The sequence below is a fragment of the Vipera berus genome (assembly GCF_964194415.1).
Source record: "Vipera berus genome assembly, chromosome: 1".
Classification (NCBI taxonomy): Eukaryota; Metazoa; Chordata; class Lepidosauria; order Squamata; family Viperidae; genus Vipera; species Vipera berus.
In genome coordinates this window covers 308292502-308320208 of record NC_138202.1, presented here as the reverse complement: position 1 = coordinate 308320208, position 27707 = coordinate 308292502, and the positions used below count along the sequence as shown (strand labels likewise).

Here is a 27707-nt window from a genome sequence, read left to right as displayed (position 1 = left end):
CATGTGCGGGGGAACCTTTACCTTTACTAATACTTTGTGAATTGGGAAGGTATGTATACCTGCTGTCCCCAGACATAAGAACTTCTCTTGTTTCTGAACTGCACCGAGAAACTGGCTCTTTATTTTCAAGTAGGCCTTTATAACTGCAGACAGTCTAAAGTGGTTTCTTAACTTTTAATTACCTAATCTTGTTGATTGAAGTTTTACTATTACGAAGTTGAAACCATCGGATTACGTAGTCAAAGGTTTAAAAACAACGGGGGTGGGGAAGAGTAGTAGGGCGACTGGAACCACAACTCTTCCTACTCCAAAGCAAATCCCTTTAGTATGCGGTGAAAAAAAAGGTTTCAGCTAGCGGACATTTAAAAAAAAAAAAAAGTCCGGCCTTTCCTTCCTGGCCTGATCATAAAAGTTCCAGCGCCGGATTCCTGCGCTGGATTCCCGGAGGAGCCTCCAAGGCCGCGCTGGCTGGCAGTGTCAACAATGCAACGCGAGGCTGAACGTTGAACTCTGGCGGGGCGCTGGCAAAATCCCTGCCCAGAGTAAGGAAGGGCCTTCCCTCATCCGCCTCTCCCCGTCTCCTGGCTGTGGGAGCCGACAGAGGTTCGCTCTCGCCTGTCTCCTGGAGCTCCACCTGTTGTCGGGCTCAGCTGCGAAGGGAACTTCAGCGGCCTGTTTCGGAGAGACGCGGGGGGGGGGCGGGGAGGAAAGACTTCGAAAGCGTCCCTGCCTTTCGCCGGCGGCGCGATGCCCATGGCGGGCGCTCTAAGGGCCAAATTCCGCCGGCGGCGCAGCCCCGCGGAGGACAAGGTCTCCATCCTCGAGCGGGAGGAACAGCGGGAAGCAGAGGCCCCGAGGGCTCCCGAGGACCACCCTGAAGAAGAGGTTGGCTGCGCCTCCAAAACGGTGGCGTTTGCCGCCCTCCCGGACAAGTACCAGCCTCTCGCTGGGGACGGCGAGCAGCCGCCGCCACGGAAAACGGAGCGCGCTAGTAAGGCGCGCAAGAGGAGACTTAAGAAATACGGCAAGGTAAGACTGAACACGCGGGACTTCGGGTGCTCGGGGAGCCTCCTCGTTTGTCCTCCCCGCTGAAGCGGCTGAACAAAACAACAGAGTTGGAAGAGACCTTGGAGATCATCTAGTCCAGGGGTCTTCAAACTTGGCCCTTTTATGACTTGTGGACTTCAACTTCCAGAATTCCTCAGCCAGCTTTGCTGGCTGAGGAATTCTGGGAGTTGAAGTCCACAAGTCATAAAAGGGCCAAGTTTGAAGACCCCTGATCTAGTCCAACGTGCTCAGGCAGGAAACCCTGTACCATTTCAGACAAATGGCTGTCCAGTCTCTTCTTAAAAACCTCCAGTGTTGGAGCATTCACCACCTCTGGAGGCAGGTTGTTCCACTGGTTAGTTGTTCTAACTGTCAGGAAGTTTCTCCTTAGTTCTAGGTTGCTTCTCTCCTTGACTAGTTTCCATCCGTTGCTTCTTGTCCTGCCTTCCAGCACTTTGGAGAATAGCTTGACTCCGTCTTCTTTGTGGCAGCACCTGAGATATTGGAACATTGCTGTGGTGTCATCTGATACAATCTGGAAGTTGAGTCATGGCAACTGGGCTTCTTTTGTGTGTGTGTGTGTGTGTGTGTTCCAAAGTTTCGCTGCTTTATCTGCTTATATAAATTGCTGAATGAGCAGCAAAACATTTTGAACCAACACCAAAAGAAGCCCAGTTGCCACGATTCAACTTCCAGACAACTCTACTTGGATGACTGAGAATCTTCCACGTACTGCCCCAATCCAGGCTGTGGTCAAGCACCTTGAAGAGAAAAGGGGGATTAAGAGAAAAAGGGACAAATAACTCACAAAACTTTGCAGGATTTGTAGTGCTTACAGGTGTTGGTTTAGGGACAGATCCTCACCTTTCTGTTATCAAGAGTTTAAAGGTGAAATTGAATTCAGGGACTAGTTACTTTCCTCTTTCACGGGAGTGCAAGGATTTTGAGGACAACTTCCTATTCCGAGAACCGCTGGAGGCAAAGAAGATTTGGGATCGTGCCCCTTAGGTATCCAAAGAGTGATCACCAAATGGCCAGGACTGCAGTCCTGACCAACAAGCCCCCTCCTCGTTTTCGCAGAGCCGAGGTGAATGAGCAGAGCCTCCCAGGGAGCAGCGACTGACTAGTGGTCTTGGACTGGCTGCCCTTTGAAAGAAGCCTTCTGAGGAAGCGGACACTGTGTGTGTGTGCTTGTGTGTGTGTGTGTGTGTTTATTCTGAGGAAGGAAAGGTGTGACAGGTCGAAATTTCTGTTCACTTTCCAAGCGGATGTTCCAGGGGGGGGGGAGTTCAAGTGAAAGACAGATTTCCTTCCTTTTGTTTGTGACTTTGTGAAGGAAAAGACTGTGAAGTTTAACAGCTTTTGAAAACTCAGTGGATGCTGAAATTTATTTATTTATTTTCCTTTCAGGATTGTTAACTGGCAGCATCTTCCACACATTAAGCTGGTCATCTTGTAATGCCACTGAGCCAGCCTCTTCCCAAGGGCAAACTTACTTACATACACCTGGCAGATCTGCAATGTATATAATAATGGATAATTAACATTTTAAAAATCTCTGCAGGAAAGAGTGGTCACTGGATGGCTTGGATTGCAGTTATCATGTCTTGAGTCAGTTCCTTCCTATTTTTGGCACATGCAAAAACAAAATAGTGATGGTTAGATATGGATCAGTACCAACATGGAGGAAGGCTTACTCACCTCTAACCAGTGGCGTAGCGTGGGTTGTCAGCACCCGGGGCAAGGCAAGTAATTTGCGCCCCCTAACCTGTGGATTTTAGCACTCGAGTCTCTTCCACTAGCTCAGGAATTCTGGGAGTTGAAGTCCATGAGTCATAAAAGAGCCAAGGTTGCCTACCCCTGAGTTAGGTTCAAGGCAAAAAAGGGTCTCTGGAGAAGAGGGAAAATGCTAGTTTAAAACTGAAACAAGGCAACTTTAAGGTGCCTCAGCTGTGATTTAGGATGAGACAAAGAGAGGACATGGCGTTGAAAATGGTTAATGGGGCATGTTTGTTCCACTCTTAGTGGACGTCAGGATAAACCCCACGAGAGAATGACCTTACAACAGATGTGAATAGGCTTGGACTACGTTTGTAGATTGAGTGCATACATCACATGGAGCGATGATGGGCTTCATCAAGATTTATGATCCCACAATTGGCTAGTTTTCTCCATCTTGTCCTAAACCCTGGATACCAACCACGGTTTATGGCTTAGCATGTGGCGTGGGGTTGACCCAACATGTTAGGCGACAAACAATGACTTCCAACTTACAATGCCTCAGCTTCCCAAGGTTATTCCAAAGCCGGAAAAGCCAACCAACCCACCCTGCAGCTTTGCCTGCTTAGGCTGAACCCCAGGAATTCATACTTAAAGTTGGGAACTTTAACTGAGTTTCCGAGTGAGGTACTATCATTCCTTCTCTTTGTACCTTTATCCACATCCATAACAATAAGAGAGTTGGAAGGGACCTTGGAGGTCTTCTAGTCCAACCCCCTGCTCAAGCAGGAGACCCTATACAATTTGAGTAGTCTCCTCTTAAAAACTTCCAGTGATGGAGCAGCCACGATTTCTGGTGGCAAGCTGTTCCACTGGTTAATTAATTGTCCTCACTGTCAGGAAGTTTCTCCTTAATTCCAGGATGTTTCTCTCCTTGATTAGTTTCCATCTATTGTTTCTTGTCCTGCCTTTTGGTGCTTTGGATGTATAAGTTCACACACACACACACACACACACACCATTCTTTGCTGTCATGTCACCCCAATGATACGTTTGGTTTGCCATTAGGGTGCTGTGTGAATGTGGTCTTTAAATAAACCACTGTTTATTAAATAAAACAGTTTTTTTAAAAAAAAACAAACAAACCCCCTTTAAATAAAAGGGAAAGTCTGTAGCTTGGGAGTTTGGAGAGAGAAATGTTTTGACACAGTTAATGTGTGTTTCTGTGACGTTCACGAAGCCCCGGTTGAATGACATGAAACGAATCCCAGTTTATGGCCAATTTGGGGAAGGCGGCATCTGAGCGCTCGTTTTCCCCGCACCGGGTCCGGTCAAATTCACACATTCTTGAGCCAATCGAACGCATCCTTGTCTTTTAATCCTGTTCGCGCTCCAGAAACTGAGATTGAAGGCAGAAGAAGAGTTCAAGCTTTTAATGGGGGGGGGGCGAGGGCTGCTTTTCTGCATTCCAGCAGGACAGGATTTATTTATTTTTTTATTTTTTATTTTTAAAAAAGCGCCTTTTGCAGAACAGAGACAGCACGGGCGCGCCCACAAACACACACACACACGCACACGCACCCGACCACGTCCTCTCGCCCCCAAAGTCTGCATGCACGGTTGGATCGGCAACCTGCCGACGCAGCTTTCGTTCCAGAGCAGGGATCCCCGGAGAGACGCTGCAGCGATCCTCCCCCCGCGGGAAATCCACCCTCTTTCAAGCCCCGCCGCGCCCCCCCGCCTTTGGCAACCCCGGGAGCGCCTTGGGAGAGCCTCCGCAGCGGAGCCCCGGGCTTGCAGGAGGGCCGCGCTCTGTGCACGCTCAGGAGCCGCCTTCTCCTTTGCGGGGGGGGAGGAGGGAGAGAAGGCTTCCGTCCAGCGCCGGAGCGAAGGCGGAGCGGCCCGAAGGAGGAGTCACGCTGTGTGGTTGTGTGTTTGTGTGTGTGTGTGTGTGTGGCGCGCCGTGGGGCGTCAGGCCCTTCCTGGCTGGGGCTCCAGTGCCTCCGCCCTGCCGGATCCCGGCGCCGTCGAGCGCGCCCCCCCCAGATGTTGCGCCCGGTGCGGCCGGCCCCCCCTGCACCCCCCACGCTACGCCACTGCCTCTAACATTTTTAGCTCACTTTCTCCTCCCCTGCCTTGTGTATTTGCAGGATGGTAACAAGGGAAATGATGACTGAGTTTTTAGAAACTGTTTTTAAGGCCACTCTAGGATATAATTTCTATTTCAGAAACAAGGAGAGGAGGTTGGTTAAATCCTCAATCCTATTTACTGCAGTGGGACTCTGGAAGTTAGAAATTCTTGACATTGTTATGGTCCTCTCATCATAACTACACCTTCCTTGAGTCAGTGAACCAAGTCCTGTGAAGGCCACTAAACAGAACCTAGCTTTCTTCTTCAACACCTTGTTGCTGCCCCTTAAGTGTCTCCTGTTGATGGACATTGCTTCACTCACCTTAATGGTGTGTATAAGTAGTCCTCGCTTAATGACCATAACTGATGCAGTTATGCAGTTGACAAGTGAAACCTCAAGTGATTGCAACTGATGACATCACTTTCCACTTGGTCATTAATCGAGCCACCAGAGATCATTAAGCAAGGTATCACATGACCAGGACTTGCAATTTTACTGCCAGCTTTTCTATTGATTCTGCTTGTTAGAAACCAGCTGTGAAGTGCACAAATGGCAATCACATAACTATGAAGATGTTTTGATGGTCATAAACGCAAGGAGTGGTCTAAAGTTACTTTTTCAGCACCATTGTAACTTTGAACAGTCACTCAGTAGGACAATCAAAAAGACTTCAGGCCAAAGGAATATAGGGTATCAGACAGCCACTGCAAGACCTGGCTGATCATTTCCTGCTTCTTACACTTCCAGCCAGGAAGGAAAGGCAGATTTCACTGTATCTGTCAGTGGCTGCCTTTCTTTCCATTATTTCCTATGCCTTGCATTTGCTTTTCCCAGTTGTTTACCCACATAGATGCCATCAATCCCCGCTTCCCAAATTATTTCTTTTGACACTTATGTGGCCTCCTTTCCCACCCCCCATATGTTATATTTATACTACAGCTTTAAATGATACAGTAATGAGGAAAATGTTGGGGGGGTTGCTCCCACAAATTTGTAACCCAGTTTTAGAGAAATTAAAAGTGGCAACATTATTTGAAACATAAAGAGAAGGAAAGTTTGGCAGTCCTGTGGGCAGAGGGAGGAAAGCAAAAGAAGCTGGTTCCACTCAGGCTGAGCAGAAATGGAAAGGATGCCACCGGGAGATGTAAGGGTTGAAAGGAGCAAGAGCTTCTAGGACTGAGGATTGTTCATTGACTTAAAGCCATTACTTGATGAATTAGAAGATTATAAAAAAAAACAAGGCAGAGACTGCTGACTGGGAGAGGACATAGCAGCCTGGCAGCCCAGGATGAAATGACTGCCCAGGGCAGTGACCAGCGACCACTGGAGTATGCCAAGCACTGCTGCCAATCACGGTCTGGGGCTCCTACAAGAACAGGACTAAGTGTTGGCTGCCATCTGCTCTGAAGGGCTTAAGAAAGGTCAGATTGGAAAATAGTTTTGAACAGAATGCATGTTCAAAAGGCTGGGAACAGGAGAACAGCTTCATCCAATCCTGTAGGCAGGAAGGGGTGAGTGGTTTGTACAGTACTCTTAACGGGCCAAGCATAAAGTGCAGATCTGCCCTGAGTGTACCTGACAGAAAGTTATTTTTCGCTCATGGGGATGTGAGTATGAGCCTGATGTATGGCATGCAGTCTGTATTCACAACACACACAGACAAACAGACAACTATAGTCACAATACAGAGATAGACAGAAACAAAGTCTTCAGAAGTGTCCACCGATATAATAAATTGGACTGTAGCCTATGAAAATTTATGCCGTAATAAATGAAAACCAAACATATCAAGGAATTGTTTACTCCTGCACTAAAACCTTTGTAATTCAGGTGCTTTTGAAGACTTGGCATGTGAGTTACAGATGTACAGATGTAGATTTAATTAAGAATGAAAGTATTATCAGAAGGTGTAGACGTATATGAAAGTAAAAAATGCATCAGATGCTGATGCATATTATGCTTCAGTGACTGCTGACTATGGAAGAATCAGAGATGAGGGGAGGAAAAATCATGCAACGCAGAAGAAAAAAGTAAAATAAGTGAAAATAGAATAAAGAATTACAAAATAAATTATTCTTCCAAGAGAATGCAAAGATAGTAGACCCATGGAAGAGATGTCTATTTAGATTGTATGCTCCTAAGACATGGGAACCTAACTTCTTTTTACAGTGAACTACACGAAGTGTATTGCAGTATAGAGACAGCAAGGTCTAAATAAATATGTTATGCAATTTTATTTATCTGAATCTGCATATGAGATGTTTTAGGCACTCTGTGGAGCCCTGCAACAGAATGAGGATGATCTCTGAAAAACAAAGAGCTTGTTATATACAGCGTGGGAGTTGGCTGGTATTTTTTTCTCTTCAAAAGAAACTAGAAAGTGACGTTGATGTTTACCTAGTGATCTATAGAGGGATGTGTCATTCCTGTGTGGAAAAGATTCTAACCAAATCCATATGACAGCAGATGTCTTTTATGTCTTTTTCTCTTGCTTTTTTCTTGGCATCTTAATGTTGTCAGTGCTTCAGTTAGCAGAAAGTGTGCATCTTCCTCCCACAATAGCAGCAAAACAGGCACTTCCTTTTCAGAACAGCTTCAAGATGGCAACTTAAGAGAATGCATCAGCATTAACTTATTACTGCTCGAGAAGCCATTTCAGATTTTATTCCTGCTGTTTATTTAATTTTTCCATTCATATGGCTCTTCATATCCAAGGGACTTGGGGCAGTTTATTCCTGTCTTGTTTTTCCTTACAAGCCTTTGAAGCCTTAGGGTCTCCAAAGCACGCTGAGAGATAATGAAGACTTGAGATCACTCACTTAACTTCTTGGCTGGAGTTAGAAATTTGAATCTGGATCTAGTGATGATCCATGTGTAATATAGTAAATGTTGTTGAAGTCTAATGTCCTTCAGGTCTAGTCAGCATAACCAATGGTAAGAAATGATATGAATTGTGCTCCAGTGCTACCTGGAACCCCACATTGATCATCATTCAATGAAATAAAAGGAAGCAATGAGAGAATAACTTTAAGGCATCTTTGCGCAACTTGATCTCTTTCAAATAGCAATTCAGCTCAGCCTGTTTCAGCTACAATGGCCAAGATTTTGAGGGTTTATAGAGCACCAGGCCGAGAAAGCTTTCAGAACAAATACAGGGTTGTCATTGACCATTGCAATTTGTGAAGGACAGAAGTTACTTTTTGATAACGGGGGGCTGCATTAGCATTTTCTGAAGAGTACAGTTAACAAGGCGATGATGGTAAGTGGGTGACCCAGAGTTTACCAACATTTTTCTTATTTTGGTTTAGGGAAGCAGATGTTCTTGGGTGTTTCTTTGCTGTTCAGCTATATTAAACTACCACAGATTTCCAGAGTTTTCTGTTTGAAAATCATGCCACAGTTTGTGATTTCAGAAGGCCATGAGGGCTGCAAAATAAGTGGGGCTGGAGATGCATGCAGCTCTGGGAATGCCCACTCTATTGTAGTGATCAGCTGAATTCAGCATTTTGATTCACATAGTGAAGATAGTTGGCTTGTTGTATGCAGATCGTCTGATTTAGCAATTGTAGCCACCAAAAGAAAAATGATTTGGGTTCTGTGGTTTTGTATGCTCATGCTCTTGATAAAGTATTCATGTCCTGCTTCAAAACTTTTGCTGTACTCCATATGGAAGTAACCACAAAAGAAAGGCATGCCATTTCTTAGAACATGACTTTGCTCCTTGCTGAGATCAGGGCTTCATTGTTTGGGCTGTAATCAAGCATTTCCTGTGGCACACAATTGCTTCTAAAACTGAAGCTTCAGTCATTTTCTTGAGCTAGACTGGAGAAAGTAGCAATTGTGCCTTACATGTCATCAGCTTTTATATAGATCAATGTACTCTTCAGGCTTCAGATTCCTCTATTTTGAACAGAAGAAAAGAAAGAGACAAGTTGAGCCATTTGGAGGATATGTCTGGCTACAATTCAGTATTCCTTGAAAGACAGTTTACCATAGTTGAGTTTGTGTAATGGAGAAAACCCAACCATCTCCTCCATTCAACAGATTCACCTTTGTTTACCAGTAGCATGGATCATAGACAGCTTTATCTGCCATATCACAACCATTATTTTAAATCCTCCAGGTTACTGGACACCTGACACATTTGCTACCCTAGTTCCTGCTCTTTTAATCTTTCTGTTTGGAGAGGACAAATACCCTCACCCATTGCTTCCCCTTTTTACCTGTTGTGTGGTATGAACAGTATCAAAGAAGAAGGTTTTCTAGAATTTATCTAGGACTGTGTTTCATAAAGTATGATCCTAAGACCCCTGGGAGTTCTACAAGTTCCTATTAGGGGTCTTCCAAATAAAAATTATTTGCCAGCTTATGTTGAACAATAATATAATAATAAAATTCCATCAAATAATCATGAAAAGAGGCAGCAGCAGTGAATGCATCACTTTAGATACAGTAAATAACCATAAATATAACTCATACAAACAAAAACTCTTTTGCCCCTCCATCATTTTTAAAAGTGAAAAAGGTTCCTGAGAGAAAAAAGTTTAAGAAACACTAGTATATTGTGTTAGAATTGAGGAATGTTAACTAATTCTCAAAAAGTATTTCATGCAATTCAAGAAGATTAATTAATCTGGAGATGGAGTTAGACCCTAAAAGATTGTTGTGTGTGATTAAATTTTAACTCCTCTTGGATTAATTAAGTTATTTGTACTCTTTAGAGTTCTGCACAGCATGTTGAGATTCCCCTGACTCCTATAGTGTGCAAATGGGACTCCAATTTTAAAGAGATATGGAGATATTTGCATACAGTACTCTAATCCAAAGGCAGGCAAATTTCTGGATTTAGGCTGTACTTTGTATTACAATCCACCAATCAGAATATAGAGCTAGAAATATATTTAGTTCAGAATTCATTCTCAGCACAGGGTCTTATGGGAATTGAATGTTACTCCCTAGCCTTCCCCTTGAATACTTATTTCTTACTCCTAGCTTTATTAATTACAGCAATATCAGAGATAAGTTGTGTCTTTTCTGTTGGGGCCTACAATTGGCACCTAGCCATGAGATTTTCAATAATATCTGTGTATTGCAAAATACTCAGAATATTACTGAATTTTGGTTAACTAGCTCAGTTTAAGCTACAAGATGGCGGCGCGTTCACACGCAGCGGCCCTGAGCTCCCGGTACTGGTGTGTGGATTAATGTGTGTATGGATGAGTGTGCACAGTGTAGTGCAAGGGGCTAAACTAGCCTACACATGTATAGAGCTGCTAAACATCGGACTTGCAAGGCAATCTGGAATTACCAGCGATTTTCAGCAGTCCCATCACATACCAAACTGCATAGCGAGGCCTCCAGGATCTCCATGGATTGTCTTCGGGCCAGGGAGGAGACGATGTAAGCGAAAGAGAAAGGAGCGAAAGCAAAAACGTGGCTGCAGGGCTGGGATACTGATTCGACTCAGAAAGCAGCCTCATAGACCAGCATTGCCGAGTCTTCTTCTGAGCAATGCCAGACCCCTCGTCCATAAAATTGATGAATTACAGCTGCAGTTGGCAGCAAGCAGGCTTGTCCGTGAATGTTGTGTGATGGTTGTCATGGAGACCTGGCCACATCTAGATGTATTGAATGCAGCAGTGGAGCTGATAAGCCGAGTCATTCACTGCTCTGACAGGGATAAAGGCTCCGGTAAGAGCAAAGGAGGAGGACTCTGTGTGTATATACACTGTGACTGGTGTGCCAACAGCAGATTAGTTTACACATATTGCTCCCCAGATGTGGAACTGATGACTGTCATATGTAGGCCTTTTTACTTGCCTAGAGAAATTACTGTGGTAATTATTACAGCTGTTTATGTTCCACCTGATGCCAATGTCAGCACTGCACTTTCCAAGCTGTATGATGTCATCACCAGGCAGCAGCAAACTCACCCAGAGGGCGCTCTTGTCATGGCTGGGGACTTCAATCAAGCTTGTCTGAAGACAGTTCTCCCCAAGTTTGTACAGTATGTTCAAGTTCCCACCAGAGGGAAGAACACTTTAGACCACATGTATTCTAATCTGAAACAAGCATACAGAGCTTTCCCTCTCCCCCACCTGGGTACATCCGACCATCTTTCACTCCTGTTGTGCCCAAAGTATGTCCCTCTCAGGAAAAGAACTCAGGCAGTCACGAAAAGGGTCAAAACCTGGCCAGTGGGTGCTCTCAGCCAGTTGCAGGACTGCTTTGAAACCACTGACTGGAGTGTATTCGAAGATCAAGACCTGAATGCATACACAGATGCTGTACTCTCTTATATTAGAACATGCACTGATAGTGTAACAACAGAAAAGTGCATTAGAGTTTATGGGAACTGTAAACCCTGGATGACTGCAGAGATACGAACACTCCTGAGAGCCTTTAAGGCAGGGGACAGGGACACATACAGAGAGGCCAGGGCAAATCTTAGAAGAGGCATTAGGATGGCAAAACAGCAATATAAACACAAGGTGGAGAACCACTTAGCAGACAACAATCTGAGGCAAATGTGGCAGGGACTGCAAAACCAACTACAAGGGGAGTACGAGGATCATGGTTAACACCGATGCCTCATTGGCTGAGGAGCTGAATATCTTTTGCTCGCTATGAGGTAAAAAGACCAGATCCCGTAGCCTCTGCTGGCTGGCCGCCTGATTTTCAGCAACTTACCCTATCTGAAGACCAAGTGAGAACTGTATTGAAGGCTGTGAAGCCGCAGGCCCAGATGGGGTGCTGGGGATAGTGGTTAAGAATTGTGCCGACCAATTAGCAGGGGTCCTGACAAGGATTTTTAACATCTCCTTGCAAACGGCATGTGTACCATCATGCTTGAAAGCAGGTACCATTGTCCCAGTCCCCAAGAAAACTGCAGTTGAGTGCCTGAATGACTACAGACCTGTTGCATTAACGTCTGTAGTCATGAAATGCTTCGAAAAACTGGTTCTCCTACATCTCAGGACATGCCTCTCACTGGATTTCGATAAACATCAATTTGCCTACAGGGGGAACAGGTCAACAGACGATGCCATAGCTACTGTTTTACACTCTGTAGCAAGTCATCTTGAGAAACCTGGAAGCTATGTCAGGATGCTTTTTTTTATTATAGCTCGGCTTTCAACACCATTTTGCCAAGCACTCTCATTGAAAAGCTGACTGACTTGAAATTTCCCCCCTCCATCTGCGATTGGATTCAAGACTTTCTTAGGGATCGGTTACAAACAGTGAGGGTCGGGTCTGCTTTGTCCACCCCCCCTGAAGCTTCCTACCTGTACTCTTTGTACACATATGACTGTGTATCATCCGACCCATCTACCCATCTAAGTTCGCAGATGATACTACCGTGGTGGGTCTTTTTTTATTGAAAAGTTTTTCAATACATTTTATCTTTAACAAAACAACCCCTCCCCATCCCCACCCCCCCTTCCCAACCCAACCCTCCCCCCTCCCCTTCCCCCCTCCCTGACTTCCCAGAGCTAAATACAAGGTATAAAAGTAAAAAACAATCATAAACAACCATATGCTAACAACAATAAACTATTAGGTCTATCGCACTTTAGCTCTTGTAAAATGACTACAAGCAATATAAATGTCACATCGATACTTATTCAAATGCTAAATGAAACTTTTTAGTCCCATATTTATTCTGGATGTAATCAATCCATTTTTTCCACTCCAGGATATATCGTTGTTGTGAATGGTCTTTCAAATACGCCGAGATCTTTGCCATTTCCGCCAGGTTAGAAACTTTTAAAGTCCATTCCTCTATAGTCGGCAGTTCTTCCTTCTTCCAATATTGCCCTACTAAAAGTCTTGCTGCCGTAATTAAGTTCAACATCAACTTAGTGTCCACAACAGTAGTATCAGTAATAATACCCAGTAAAAACAATTGCGGACAAAACTTTATCCTTTTCTTAAATATCTTCTGCATATTCCACCAGATTTTAATCCAAAACGCTTTAACCTTTTTACAGGTCCACCATATGTGAAAATACGTTGCGTCTTCGCCACCACACCTCCAACATTTAGGCTGGTAGTTCGGATACATACTTGCTAGCTTTTTGGGATCTAAATGCCACCTATAAAACATTTTATAAAAATTCTCTCTTAGATTTTGGGCTTGCGTAAATTTTACATTTCTCACCCAGATCTTTTCCCAAGTATCCATTGTAATAACTTCTTGAATATTCTGAGCCCACTTTATCATGCAATCTTTAACAAGTTCTGTTTCTGAATCAATTTCTATCAATGCAAGATATATCCGTTTGATATGTGCTTGACCCTGATTTCTAATTTGCTTTACCAAATTTTCATCAGTCATTGAAAAACCAATTTTCTGATCTTCTTTCCACCTGGCCTGTAGTTGCCCATACTGAAACCAGGTTTGAACAATTTTTTCTCCTCGTAAAAAGTTATACGGCTTCAAACGCCATACATTCCTCTCCAAACTTAAAATTTCCTTATATGTAGTCACATCGTGTTTAAACCCAACATTTATGTTTTCTATTGCGTGTTTCAGTATTGCCCATAAAGGTATCTTATAGTTTAATTTATATCTATACTTTTTCCAAACTCGCAACAGAGCATGTCTTAAAATATGCACCTTAAACACATTATCTACCTTCTTGTCATACAATAAATATGCATGCCAACCAAATAACAAATCATGACCTTCAAGATTTAATAATCTTCCTTGTGTTAAATTATTTATTTATTTATTTTTATTTTTATTACATTTATATCCCGCCCTTCTCCGAAGACTCAGGGCGGCTTACAAGCTTAGCAGTAGCCTTCATTCTATGTATATGCCTGCTTGTTAGGGCTTTCACCCCCCCCAAGCGGCATTATTACAAAGTCAGCTTATTGCCCCCAACAATCTGGGTCCTTAATCCAATCACTTATCGCTGACAAAGCAGCAGCTTCATAGTATAATTTAAAGTTGGGCATTTTGAGACCACCTCTTTCACGCGTGTCCTGCATAATCTTAAATTTAACTCGTGGCCTTTTCCCTGCCCAGACAAATTTATTAATACCCTTTTGCCATTCCTCCAAGTTTGAATCCTTTTTAAGAATAGGTATCATTTGAAATAAAAATAGAAATTTTGGCAAGACATTCATTTTCACTGCTGCAATTCTTCCCAATAAAGACAATTGTAATTTTTTTCAGCTATCCAATTCTTTTTGAACTTTTCCCCATAGCTTTTCATAATTATTTTTATATAACTTTGCATTTGAGGGTGACAAATATACCCCCAAATATTTAACCCTTTTAACAATTTCAAATCCAGTTAACCCTTCTAAAACAGCCTTTTGCGGTACTGTCATATTCTTAGACAGCATTTTAGTTTTTTGTATATTAACCTTGAATCCTGAAACTTTCCCATATTGCATTATTATCTCCATCAATTCTACAACAGAATTTTCTGGCTGGGTCACCGTAACAACCAGATCGTCTGCAAACGCCCTCAATCTATAATCCTGATCTCTTATTTGAATTCCTTTGATTTTTTCCAAATTCCGTATTTTATTAAATAATATCTCCAATGTACTACCGTGGTGGGTCTTATTACAGGTGGGGATGAGACAGCATACAGGGCGGAGGTACAAAAATTATCCATATGGTGTTGTAACAACAACTTGCACCTGAACATCGGCAAGAGGAAAGAGATGGTTCTAGACTTCCGGAGGAAAAAAGAGGAACCTGCCCCACTTTACATCAGGGAGGACTGGGTGGAGAGAGTTTCCTCCTTTAAATTTCTGGGAGTCTACCTCTGCGAAGATCTGACCTGGAAAGTTAATACAACCCAGTGTTCTGAACCAGCCTGCTACCGGCCTTGCAATAAGGCAAACCCCTGTTCAAACAGTAGAGACTGGAGAGCGTCTGAGGCTGCAAAGCGTCTGCCAAGATTTATTACACAAACAACAGAACAAGAAACAAAAACACTGGAACTTGAATCCTCAAACGGAAGGGTTGCTTTCAGCAACCAGCCCTTCCCCAAACACTCCTTTTATTTAGAGTTCAGGGCGTGGCCTCCCTGTGCCTCCTTCCGAGGAGTCCCACAGCCTTTCTCTGTTTGGTCCTGCTCGACTGCCTCCTGCGTCGGGCGTCCTTGAACAGGGCCAGCTGTGGGTCATCATCCTCCGCACTATCGGGCTCACGCAGCTGAGAAGAGGGCCCCGGCTGGGGGCTCTGCGAAGCCTCCAAGCCATCATCAACCAGTTCGTCTTCCACCCCCTCCTCCTCCCCCTTATCTGAGTCATCCGAGACATCTGAGCCGGCTGCCGGACCCACAGGCTGGCCCTGAGTCACAACACTATCCCGCACCGCAGGGCCCTTCCCCCGGGGCTGCCGATCCGGATGCGGTCGGGATGGGAATTGTTCGTGAAAAGCAGTCACCAACGCAGGGGCATGAACGGCGGTCGCGTCTTCCCATGTGAAGTCCTCCGGCCTGTACCCTTTCCACTCGATCAGGTACTGGAAGCGACCTTTCAACCAACGGGAATCCCTGATGCTGGCGACCTCGTACTCGGGGGTGCTGCCTCCATCACGAGGTCCTGATGGGGGAGGTTCCGCTTGGCGAAGTGGACAAGCCGGTTGTTCGGGGACCAACAAGGACCGATGGAAGACGGGATGCACGCGCAGGGAACGTGGCAGAGTTAAACGATAGGCGACCGGATTGATGACAGCCTCGACTGGGAACGGTCCAAGGTAACGGTGGTCCAGCTTCCTCGCCGGCCGTGTGGATGGTAGGTTCCTGGTGGACAGCCAGACCCGATCCCCCACCGATAGTGGAGGCGTATCCCTTCTCGACCGATCGGCGAACCTCTTGTAGTCGGCCTTGGCCTTCTCCAGCTGCCGTCGCACCAACCGATGGATCGCCTGTAACTCCGCCATGAAGTCGTTCGCTGCCGGCTCCGGTGAGTCCACGGGAGAAAGGGGGAAAAACCGGGGGTGATAACCCACATTGGCCAAGAACGGTGTCATCTGCGTGGAGGTGTGCTGCGAGTTGTTAAAGGCAAACTCGGCTATGGCCAAATAGTCCACCCAATTGTCCTGCTGCAGGTTGACGTAGCAGCGCAGATACTGCTCTAGGATACCGATGACCTTCTCGGTACCCCCGTCAGTTTGAGGATGATGCTCGGACGAGAGGCAAACCTTAATGTCCAACGCACGCATCAACTCCTGCCAGAAGCGGGCTGTAAACTGGGCCCCCCTATCGGAGACGACTCTATCGGGGAGGCCGTGCAGCCGAAACACCTGTTGGATGAACATGCGACTAGTGGCGCGAGCTGACGGTAAGCCGCGACAGGGGATGAAGTGCGCCATCTTGGTCAACATGTCCACCACCACAAACACTGTCGTGAAGCCGGAGGATGGGGGTAGATCCGTCAGAAAGTCCATGGACACAGCCCCCCAGGGTCTCTTGGGTGTTGGCAAAGGCTGCAGTAAACCAGGCGGGGCCCCTGTCGCTGACTTGGCCTGCCTGCATGGGATGCAGGAGGTGACATAAGACTGGACGTCGTGTCGGACTCGGGGCCACCAGAAGGTACGGGAGACCAGATTCAGAGTCTTGAACAGGCCAAAATGCCCCGCAGACGGGTTATCATGACACTGGCTGAGGACGAGTCCCCTGAGTGGCCCTCCCGGAACATAGAGCCGGTCACGATAATACAAAAGTCCATCCGTGACCGACCAAGGCGAATCTGGCCCCACCTCTTCCTTCCGCTGAGCCACCCACGCCTCCTGCTGCTGCGCCTCCCGGATCCGAGCCCGTATATCAACCGGCTCCCGCACCGCAGCAAAAGACTCGACAGGGATCACTGTCCTGGGCAGAAGCTTGTCTTCCACTCGGGTATATTCGGGCTTCCTGGACAGAGCATCCGCTCTCTGATTGTGCCCGCTTGGTATGTACCGCACCCGGAAGTCAAACCTCGCAAAGAAAAGGGACCACCGGATCTGGCGTTGGTTCAAATTCCGAGCGGTCTGCAGGCTTTCCAGATTCTTGTGGTCCGTCCGGACCTCGATTTGATGCCGCGCCCCCTCCAGATGATGCCTCCAAGCCTCGAACGCCGCCTTGATGGCCAGCAGCTCCTTCTCCCAGATGGTATAGTTGCGCTCCGAGGGGTTCAATTTCCGAGAGTGATACGCGCAAGGGAAAAGGGTACCGCTGGGCGTCGTTGCCTGGAGTAACACGGCCCCAATGGCAATGTCGGAGGCGTCCGCCTCCACGACAAACGGCCGTTGCGGGTCAGGATGCTTCAAGATGGGCTCCTTCATGAAGGCGTCCTTTAAAGCCTGGAACGCCTGTTGTTCGGGTGCGTTCCACTGGAACCGAGTCTTCTTCTGCAGGAGCCGGGTGAGGGGGGCTGTCAAGGCAGCAAAGCCAGGGATGAATGTTCGATAGTAGTTGGCAAATCCAAGAAGTCGCTGAACATCCTTCACGCGACGCGGGGGTTGCCAACTCTGCAACGACTCAACTTTACTCGGCTCCATGGCGATGCCCTCAGGAGAAATGCGGTGACCCAGGAAATCGATGGTCACCTGGTAGAACTGGCACTTCTCCAACTTGGCAAACAGCCGATGTTCCCGGAGGCGCTGCAGGACCTGACGGAGATGCTGATGATGCACTTCACGCGACGGGGAGTAAATCAGGATGTCGTCCAGATAGATTACGACAAACTAGTCCAACAGATCCCGAAAGATGTCGTTCATAAAATGCTGAAACACAGCGGGGGCGTTGGTCAGGCCAAACGGCATCACCGTGTACTCGAAATGTCCATAGCGAGTACCAAACGCCGTCTTCCACTCATCACCCGGCCGAACCCTGACGAGGTTGTAAGCTCCACGCAGGTCCAGTTTCGTGAAGATCTTAGCCTCCCGGAGTCGGTCCAAGAGCTCGGGGATGAGGGGCAGCGGGTAACGGTTGCGCACCGTGATGGCGTTGAGTTTCCGGTAGTCACAGCAAAGCCGTAACTCGCCCGACTTCTTTTTGACGAAGAGCACGGGTGCAGACACTGGCGAGGACGAGGGCCGGATGAAACCGCGAGCCTAATTCTTTGTCAGGAAGTCCCGCAATGCAGCCAACTCGGGCTCCGACATGGAGTACAAACGCCCCACTGGGAGAGGCGCATCAGGGACTAGATCAATGGAGCAGTCATAGGGCCTGTGCGGGGGTAATTGATCCGCCTCTGACTCGCTGAACACATCAGCAAAGTCGGACAGTTCAGGAGGCAAGGAAACCCCTGGGGAACCCTCCACCTGGCCGGCACAGATATGGCGGGTGTGGTCCACGCACTGCAAACTTGGGAAGGTGACCAAGTTCTGAGACCAATAGATCTGTGGATCATGTGCCCGGAGCCACGCCAGTCCCAAGACCACGGGGAAGTGCAGATCCGAAGTGATGTAGAACTGGATGGCCTCCACATGGGAACTGATGGCCATACACACTGGTTGCGTGGCGGCAGTAATAGGCCCGGACAGGAGCACTCGACCATCGATAGTCTCCACTAGCATGGGCGGATCCACTGGACACTGGGGAACAGCCCATTTGGCCACAAAGGCCGAGTCCATAAAGTTTGTGGTAGCCCCAGAGTCAATTAAGGCATGGACCGGAATCCCCTCTGGCTTGCCAGGAAGGATCAGACGTGCCTCCAAAATCAAATGCCGTGGAGGTTCACAGGCACCGTCGGAACGGCGTCGCTCGGTATGGTCGTTGTGGGTCGCCCGATCTATCACACCGTCTAGATCGGGTTCGGGCCGTTTCCCGACAGCAAAGTAGGGGACTTTCTCGGGGCAGGCTTGGTCACTGATGCCCGCTGACGCTTCTTTGGGCAAGAAGCAGCCAAATGTCCAGGGTCCCCACAGTAAAAACACAACCCCCTCGATCGTCGTCTGTCCATTTCCGTCACCGATAGATGGGACCTGGCGGCACCCAGCTCCATTGGCTCCTCCCTCTGGACTGGGGGCTCACGCTCAACAGGGGCGGCAGGGGTCTGTGGGGTGGCACGGCGACTCTTTCGCTGCTGCAGCCGGGCATCGATCCGCAGACAAAGATGGATCAGCCCATTCAGGTCTGAGGGAATGTCCACACGGGCCAGCTCATCCAACATCTCCTCCGACAATCCATCCTGGAAGGCATCCACGAGCGCAGCCTCATTCCAGGCGGAATCCTGGCTAAGCAGCCGGAAATCGCTGATATAGGCCTGTAGGGGGCGCTGACCCTGCCTCAGAGCTTTCAGGCGTCGGGTGGCAGTCTGCGCCTTAATTGGGTCCTCGTACATTAGGCGCATATGGTCACAAAACCCCCCAAAGTTATCCAACAAAGGGCTAGGTTGTGCCAGCAGAGGCGTGCCCCAACGAGCTGCATCCCCCGACAGAAGGCTTAACACGAATCCCACCTTATCCCGGTCAGTGGGGAAATCAGCTGCTCTCACGCTGATAAAAAGCTGGCATTGTCCCAGGAAGGCAGGAAACAGTTCTGGATTGCCAGCAAATTTATCCGGCATTGCTATCTGACATTTCCTCCTGGGTGGGGGTGCAGCATGTACCTGAGCTTGCAGTTGAGCCACCTGAGCTGCCAGCAAAGTGAGTTGCTGGGTGAGCTGAGCATTCTCGGCACGTAGCTGCTCCATCATAGTAGTAAGGGGTGGGAGGCTGAAAGCAAACTGTTCTGAACCAGCCTGCTACCGGCCTTGCAATAAGGCAAACCCCTGTTCAAACAGTAGAGACTGGAGAGCGTCTGAGGCTGCAAAGCGTCTGCCAAGATTTATTACACAAACAACAGAACAAGAAACAAAAACACTGGAACTTGAATCCTCAAACGGAAGGGTTGCTTTCAGCAACCAGCCCTTCCCCAAACACTCCTTTTATTTAGAGTTCAGGGCGTGGCCTCCCTGTGCCTCCTTCCGAGGAGTCCCACAGCCTTTCTCTGTTTGGTCCTGCTCGACTGCCTCCTGCGTCGGGCGTCCTTGAACAGGGCCAGCTGTGGGTCATCATCCTCCGCACTATCGGGCTCACGCAGCTGAGAAGAGGGCCCCGGCTGGGGGCTCTGCGAAGCCTCCAAGCCATCATCAACCAGTTCGTCTTCCACCCCCTCCTCCTCCCCCTCATCTGAGTCATCCGAGACATCTGAGCCGGCTGCCGGACCCACAGGCTGGCCCTGAGTCACAACACCCAGGTGGCCAGAAAGGCCCAACAGAGACTTCACTTTCTCAGGGTCTTGCGGAAGAACAGGGTAGAACAACGGCTTATGACCCTCTTTTACCGGTCTACTATAGAGAGTGTCCTCTCGTACGGTATTGTGGTTTGGTATGCTGGTCTGACAGCCGCGGATAGGAAAGTATTACAGAGGGTGGTGAGCACAGCCCAAGACATTGTGGGCTGTCCCCTGACACCACTGGATGACATCACCAGGGCTCACTGCCTTGGAAGAGTGAGGAAAATTCTTAGGGATGACTCACACCCTGGATGGTATCTCTTTACTCTCCTACCATCGGGTAGGAGATACAGGAGTATAGCCAGCCGTACCAACAGGCTGAAGAACAGCTTTTATCCATGGGCTGTTAGGCTCTTGAACGGGAAATAATTTTATAAACTTTATGCATAATTGACTTGTGAGGCTGGTGCGTTATGCAATTAGCTCACATGGTGTAATAAGATGGAGGGTTTGTGTCACTGTAAGTTGGGGGTGGGGGCACGAAGGGAGGCTCAGCCAATCTCAATGTATACATGGTTGTACTTTGACAATAAAGGTTCATTCATTTTGAACAATAGTGGGAGTATTGAATAGAATAGCAGAGTTGGAAGGAACCTGTGTTCTAGTCTTACCCCTTGCACAAGCAGGAGACCCTGTACCATTCTAGAGAAATGGCTGTCCAATCTCCAACAAAATGAGTTTCAACGTGGAGAAAAGCAAAGTCTTACACTTAGGCAGGAAAAACCAAAGGCACAAATACAGAAATAGCAGCATTCCAGTATTTGAGGGGCTGCCACAAGGCAGAGGGGGCCAGGTTGTTCACCAAAGCACCAGAGGGAAGGATGAGAAACAATGATTGGATACTGATAAAAGAGAGAAGCAACCTAGAATTAAGGAGAAACAGTTTAACATCAATACCTAGGAAGATCCTAGAAAAGATAATCAAAAATCAGATCTGCAAACAACTAGAAGCAAACAAAGTTATAACTAGTAGCCAAACCAATCTTATTTAATTCTTTGACAAAGTGACTAAACTAATAGACCAGCGAAATACTGTGGACATAGTATACTTAAACTTCAATAAGGCATTTGATAAAGTAGACCAAAACCTACTCCTTGGTAAGCTAGAAAAAGCTGGAATAGACAACATCACCACCAGATGGATCTGTAGCTGGCTGGCAAACCGTACTCAAAGAGTAGTCCTCAACAGCACTACATCCACATGGAGAGAAGTAAGCAGTGGGGTATCACAAGGTTCCATCTTAAACCCAATACTTTTCAATATCTTCATCAATGACTTAGATGAGAGAATTGAAGGGGAACTCGTGAGATGACACCAAACTAGCAGGAGTAGCCAACCCACCAGAAGACAAACTCAGGATCCAAAAAGATCTTGATAAACTTGAACAATGGGCCCAATCCAACAAAATGAGTTTCAATGCGGAGAAAAGCAAAGTTTTACATTTAGTTTTACATTTACATTTGATTACATTTAATAAAGGTACAAGTACAGATTGGGCAAAACCTGGCTTAAAAACAGTAACTGTGAGAGGGACCAGGAGTCCTAGTGGACGATCATTTAACCATGAGCCAGCAATGTGCAGCAGCCACCAAAAAAGCCAATACATCCTGGGTTGTATAAACAGAGGCATAAAATCAAGATCACATGAGGTATTAGTACTGCTTTATAAAACCCTAGTAAGACCACACCTGGAATACTGCAGCCAATTTTGGTCATCATATCATAAAAAAGATGTTGAGAGTTTGGAAAAAAATCAGAGAAGAGCAACGAAGATGATCAAAGGCCTGGAGACTAAAAGATATGAAGAACGGATGCAGGACTTGGGTTTGGCTAGTCTAAAGAAAAGAAGAAATAGGGGAGACATGGTAGCAGTATTCCAGTATCTGAAGGGCTGCCACAAGGCACAGGGGGCCAGGTTGTTCACCAAAGCACCAGAGGGCAGGACAAGAAACAATGGTTGGAAACTGATCAAGGAGAGAAGCAACCTGGAATTACGGAGAAACTTCCTGACAGTGAGGACAATCAACTAGTGGGACAGCTTACTCCCAGAAATTTTGGGGGCTCCATCACTGGAGATTTTAAAGAAAAGACTAGACAATTACCTATCCGAGATGATGTACATTCTCCTACTTGAACAGGGGGCTGGACTAGAAGACCCCCAGGGTCCCTTCCAGCTTTATTCTATTCTGTCTCCAGTGATGGAGCACCCACAACTTCTGAAGGCAGCCCATTCCACTGTTTAATTGTTCTCAATGTCAGGAAATTTCTCCTTAGTTCTAGGTTTGTTCTATAACTGGATCCTATCCAGCTAATTCATTCACAGAAACCATTTATATTACCTGTAATCAGGTTTCCTGTATACATTCTTGTAACAGAGGTGCAATTCTTGTATCTAAGTCACAGTAAAGGAGAGGTTTCCTGAGGAGCTTGCAATTGCTTTTGGCCTCTTTCTTAAACCTGCCCACCAGGCTGTTTGATCTTGTACCTTTTAGGCTAAACTGAAGGCAATGGTTTGGATTCCAGGGATTTTTCTTTCAAGTATCTCCTGGATTTCTCCATTGTACTCGTTGTTCCATCAGCTGAAGCCATCTGATATATCATAAGATGATTATATTGGAGGAAGTGGGAGCCTTGGTGGAGCAGTGGGCTAATGCCTCCTTAAGTAACACCAGCTGCCTGCAATTAGTGCAGGTTCGCATCCCACCAGGCTCAAGGTTGACTCAGCCTTCCATCCTTCCGAGGTAGGTAAAATGAGGACCCAGATTGTTGGGGGCAATAAGCTGACTTTGTAATAATGCCGCTTGGGGTGTGTGTGAAAGCCCTAATAAGCAGGCATATACATAGAATGAAGGCTACTGCTAAGCTTGTAAGCCACCCTGAGTCTTCGGAGAAGGGCGGGATATAAATGAAATTAAAAAAAATAAAATAAAATGTTTTGTGAATGTTTCAGATCTTGTGTATTTTCCTATCCACCTTATTTTAAAAGAAAGGTCAAGGCAACTTCTTTTGGGCCTTCTGAATTATGGGTTCCATAATCCCTTGCTATCGGCTTAGCTGATAGGAATCAAAATTTACATGTTAAGGTTATTTCTTTTAAAAAATTAACAATGGCAGTTTTGTCCAAATAGTTGGTGGTTTTGTGTTGTTGTAGAAATTTTATACTTTTGTATCTTTTATATCTTATATATCACACCTTTTATATGATGTACATCCTGTCATCTTGCTACTTATTATGTTACTAAGGCGTTAAAAAGAAAACCATCTTCTTATTTCCCTTTTTTTCTATCATTGCTGCAATATTGATAGTGTTATGTTGACCCACGACTATCTTAGATTTTTTAAAAAGGATAAACCCACCTCAATATTTTTCTTCCTTCTTGTTCCTTTAGCGTTAATTTTCCTCCCTGCTTTTGTATTGTTTTTCTCATACATTCTTAACATTCCTGAGTCATTCCACTTTTATCTAACAGAGCAAGATAGAACTCAGACACGCCTTTACATGACCACAAACATGCTTTCTTGGAATCCTTGCTATTTAAGCGTTGCAGGGATTGTTAAGTGCCAGTAACCCCTTAACACAGGGGATGACTTGATTGTTGCTAATATCTCAATTTTCTGATCACTGAACCTTATCAGGGCATTTCCTGTACTATTGTTTTATGACACCCTCTCTTTTGTATTGTTGGACTAGCGCTATAACAAGGCAAAACAGACATTCTTGTGTTATGATTCTCCCAACTGCAGAAATTAAAAAAAAGAGAAAGTGCCACTGTCTTTTGCTCTGTTGGTGTGTACTCTGATTTTCTTAACACCGCCTTCCTAAAGAAAGCCAGATAGTATATGAATGAAGCACTGTTACGTGTATCCACTAGATACATGCAGAAAAAAAAAGAATCTCACTATGGCAGTATTCACACCACAAATGGAGCAACCAATTTTTATGTAGCCTAGTGTTATAGGAAAAACCCAGCCTGTTGTTATTGATTTATAGTTCAGCGTTTAGTCAAAACTGAGAAAACTCTGTCAAGCAAGTTAAATATGATAAATATGCTTTTGCAAAGACAGCTACCTTTCAGAATAAGATGTATCCTAACATTAACTCCATGTTATCCTATCACCAGTGCTTGCCCTCTGATCCTGAGCCCTATCCACTCTTTTACTTAGAGACTAGAATCAAAGGAGGTAGAGGATGTGGATTTTCCTTTCTTGGCACTTGCCATGGGTCCTTCCTTGCCATAAGAGCCCAACATCAGCAATACTAAGCAGAAACAAAATCAGGGGAGGCTCCTTCCTTGGCTGGGGGTTAATTTTGCCCCTTGTATCAGCTTTGATTCTCCTTTTTACCTGTCTCTTTTAAGGAAATCATTTCCTTACAGGTGCAATAAAATAATAGCTTACATTTGCATAGATTAAAAGTAGAGGAGTGACCGAATGTTTAACAGCTCCTCTTTGAAAAGCTTTAGAAGGAAAGGGAAAGATCATTTTGATCTGTTTTAGGTTCTAATCTAGCCATCCTGTAAATTAGTACTGATTGTCTTGACTGGAATGGGGAGAGGAAAGTCCCCCTCCCTCCAGCTGTATTAATATAGCAATGCAATATGTTACAATGGGAAATCAATACTTTGTGTGTGTGTGTGTGTGTGTGTGTGTGGAATCTGGATTTGTATATTAAACAACTTTTATGTTGTTGCTTTCCCCACTTCCAGCTCCTCTTCTGATCAATGGGGTTAAGGGAAGCAAAAGAAAAGGTCAAACTAATGAAAGCCTCACAGCAAGCCTCACCACTTTTCCACATGAGTCCCAATATTGCATGCATGACCAGAGTTTACAATGTAATACTATTTCATCAAAAGCACCAGGATCCTGTGGCTGCTATTGGCTATGATAAATTCCATTCATTGCCTTCCAAACCATCTCACAATGCAAAACACCACAATATTCACTGATGAAATTTAGTCCTAGAACATCATGCCTTTTTTTTGCACTGAAATTTCCTAAGGAATCTGATGGAAATTGACATTTATTCCTCTATGGTTTTTTTTAATCTGTCTGTCTTTATGCTTTTTTATGATTTTGTTGATTTACTGTTCAGTTTACCTTATTGAATTTGAATTGAAAAGGAGGCAAAGAAATAGAAAATAAAAATATTTAAGATTTTTAAAAGAAAATAATTACATAACAATGAAGCTTCATCACAATAATAAACAACGGCTCAGGCATTTAAAGTCAAATTTTGAACAAACCAGCATGAAAGCAGCTCAAGTTATAACTCCTGATGTTAGATATGTTGGCCTAAGAGACACTGATAGAATCAAGTTGACTCAATGAACTTCTTGGCTAAGTGTTGACCTAACTCTGCTCTTCCCAAGCAATGGATATTCTAGGAATCTGAGAGAATTGTGCCAACTGAGCTGAACTGGAATCTTTGGGCTGTAGGGATATTTGTTAAACTGTAGTCTTGTGGGGGTAATTGTTTCCTCATGCTAATAATGTTCTTTCACTACTTTCAGAATGTGGGCAAAGTGTTGCAGAAAGGATGCAGCTATTTGGTCCTTGGCCTCCAGGGTTTGGCCAGAGCCTACTCTTCACCCCTTGGCTTGGCTGTTTGGACGGGTACATCAGTGCGATAGACCTTACTACTTTCTGAGGGGAAAAAAGACAACAAAGACAACAACAACATAATTGAGGAGAGTAGCCACTTCTCCTTTGCTCCAATACACTTCATCTTCTGTAAATGCCCCAATTTGTCAAAGGAGGAATAAGGAAAATAGATCTGATTGTGCATTTTTTGTAAAACGTTTTGCTGTTTTCAAGTTTTCATGATTCTTCAAGTGCTTTAATACCTATCAATTAAAAAGAATGAATAATGCCAAAGATACAAAACTAATTAAACTGGGTCAGATTTAAAAGTATATCAGTCTTGGGAAAATTAATCAGTCCAATCAAAAAAATGGTGAAAAACAGGAAAAGATAAAGGATGGTGAGAGAGAGAGAGAGAGAAGGCAAAAGTGAAAAAGGAGAGAAATTAAAGAAACAGAAGAGAAGTAATTGCTTTTTTGGCACGACCACATTGCCATCAAAATGCTGGCTAATAATCTGACATACAAGCACTACAGGCTTCTCCAAAATGCCATGCTAGGATCTGTATGTTCAACCAGAGGAGCATTGAAAGAAGCAGACCAACTGAGAAGAGCTGGAGAAGATTGGAGACTCCAAAGGAGAAATTAATTGCTCCCCCCAAAAAACATTAAGACAGATCTGGTTGCATGAATCTTTCATATAGGACCAATATAGACTTAGACCCTCCTTATTAAGTGCAGAAACTTGCAGTTTCACTGCCTGGAGTGCACTGTCACCCATGTATTTTTTTTAAAAAAATCAATAGGATAGTGATGAGGAAGACTGAGGAAAGACTGTAGCAGAAACTGAGAGAGCAAATCAGGATAATGGTACCAAAAGATCACAATGTGGGGTCTCTAGCAGTTTCAGAGTCCACATGAATTGAGCAGAGATATCACGGACTGTGAGTTCAGTTTTCACCATTCTGGGCAAGCTGCTTCTTCATAGGGGACGTAGACAGGAGCATTTTTGCTAAAGCAGCTGCTATCCTTATTACTTTAATGTAGTGGTGAAAGGTATGCTTACCCTTCTAGTGACTCATGCCTTTATCCTTTCCCATTTGGATTTCTGTAAGATGCTCTACTTGAGAATTCTGGGAGTTGAAATCCCCCCATCTTAAAGTTGACAAAATTGAGAGACACTGAGCTATTGGAATAGATTGCACTTCTGTGGCACAAGAGGCCCCACAGGCCAATACCAAATCACCATTGCAAAGTAATTATGCTGTTTGAGAATCTACTTGCAAAGGATCTAAGGCTTAGTTTCTAAGCAGAGGGAGAAAGCTCCTCCCTGCAGGGACTTCAATTCACCCCAAATTTCCAGGGAAATGTCAAATGTATAATATGCGTATCATGGATAGCTCTGCCTCATTGTTCAAGCTCCGGAGTTGTTGCAGCAGCAGCCCAAATCTCCTGTATAGGATTTTATGTTGCCTGCCTATGTTGGACAGACATTTGTATTACAATACGTAATAAAATCTATCTTTCTGAGATGGTCCAGAAACCAAAAATAAGTAATCAGATGTACATCTCACTGGAAAACTATGAAGCTGGGCTAACAGCCTGGATGGATTAGTTCTCTCATTTATGTAGAGGAAAGATTCCAGTATTTCTATTCCCAAATGATATGTTTCTACTTAAATAACATTCATGTTATGCTTTTTTTTTGCTTACCTCTGCTTTCAGTATATGTTTCAGAATCTTCTTTTGTATAACTGTTTTAAGGCTGTATTGTATTTTAAGTTGTTAATAAACATATCCATTAACAAAATGATTTACAAAGAAAAATTAAAGACATTTAACCAATTAATTTGATTACATGGCCTTGTTGAATGATTAGTCTACTTTCCTTCTTTCTTCCTCATCTTTAGTCAAAAAGATTCCCACAGTTATTGATATAAGATCCATACGAAACGAGGCAGTCTCTCTTCCTCAAGCTTACAATCTCAAAAGTCCC

General features: G+C 45.2%; 1 protein-coding gene across 1 annotated transcript; it reads left to right on the top strand.

Annotated features, from left to right (window-relative positions):
• The first annotated feature begins 40 nt into the window (after nucleotides 1–40).
• LOC308659298 (required for drug-induced death protein 1) lies at nucleotides 41–27547 on the top strand. The gene is made up of 2 exons (XM_081312809.1): nucleotides 41–1029; nucleotides 25643–27547. The coding sequence occupies exons 1-2, from the start codon at nucleotides 748–750 to the stop codon at nucleotides 25760–25762; spliced, it is 402 nt and encodes a 133-aa protein (XP_081168935.1). The 5' UTR covers nucleotides 41–747; the 3' UTR covers nucleotides 25763–27547.
• The last annotated feature ends 160 nt before the right edge of the window (nucleotides 27548–27707 follow it).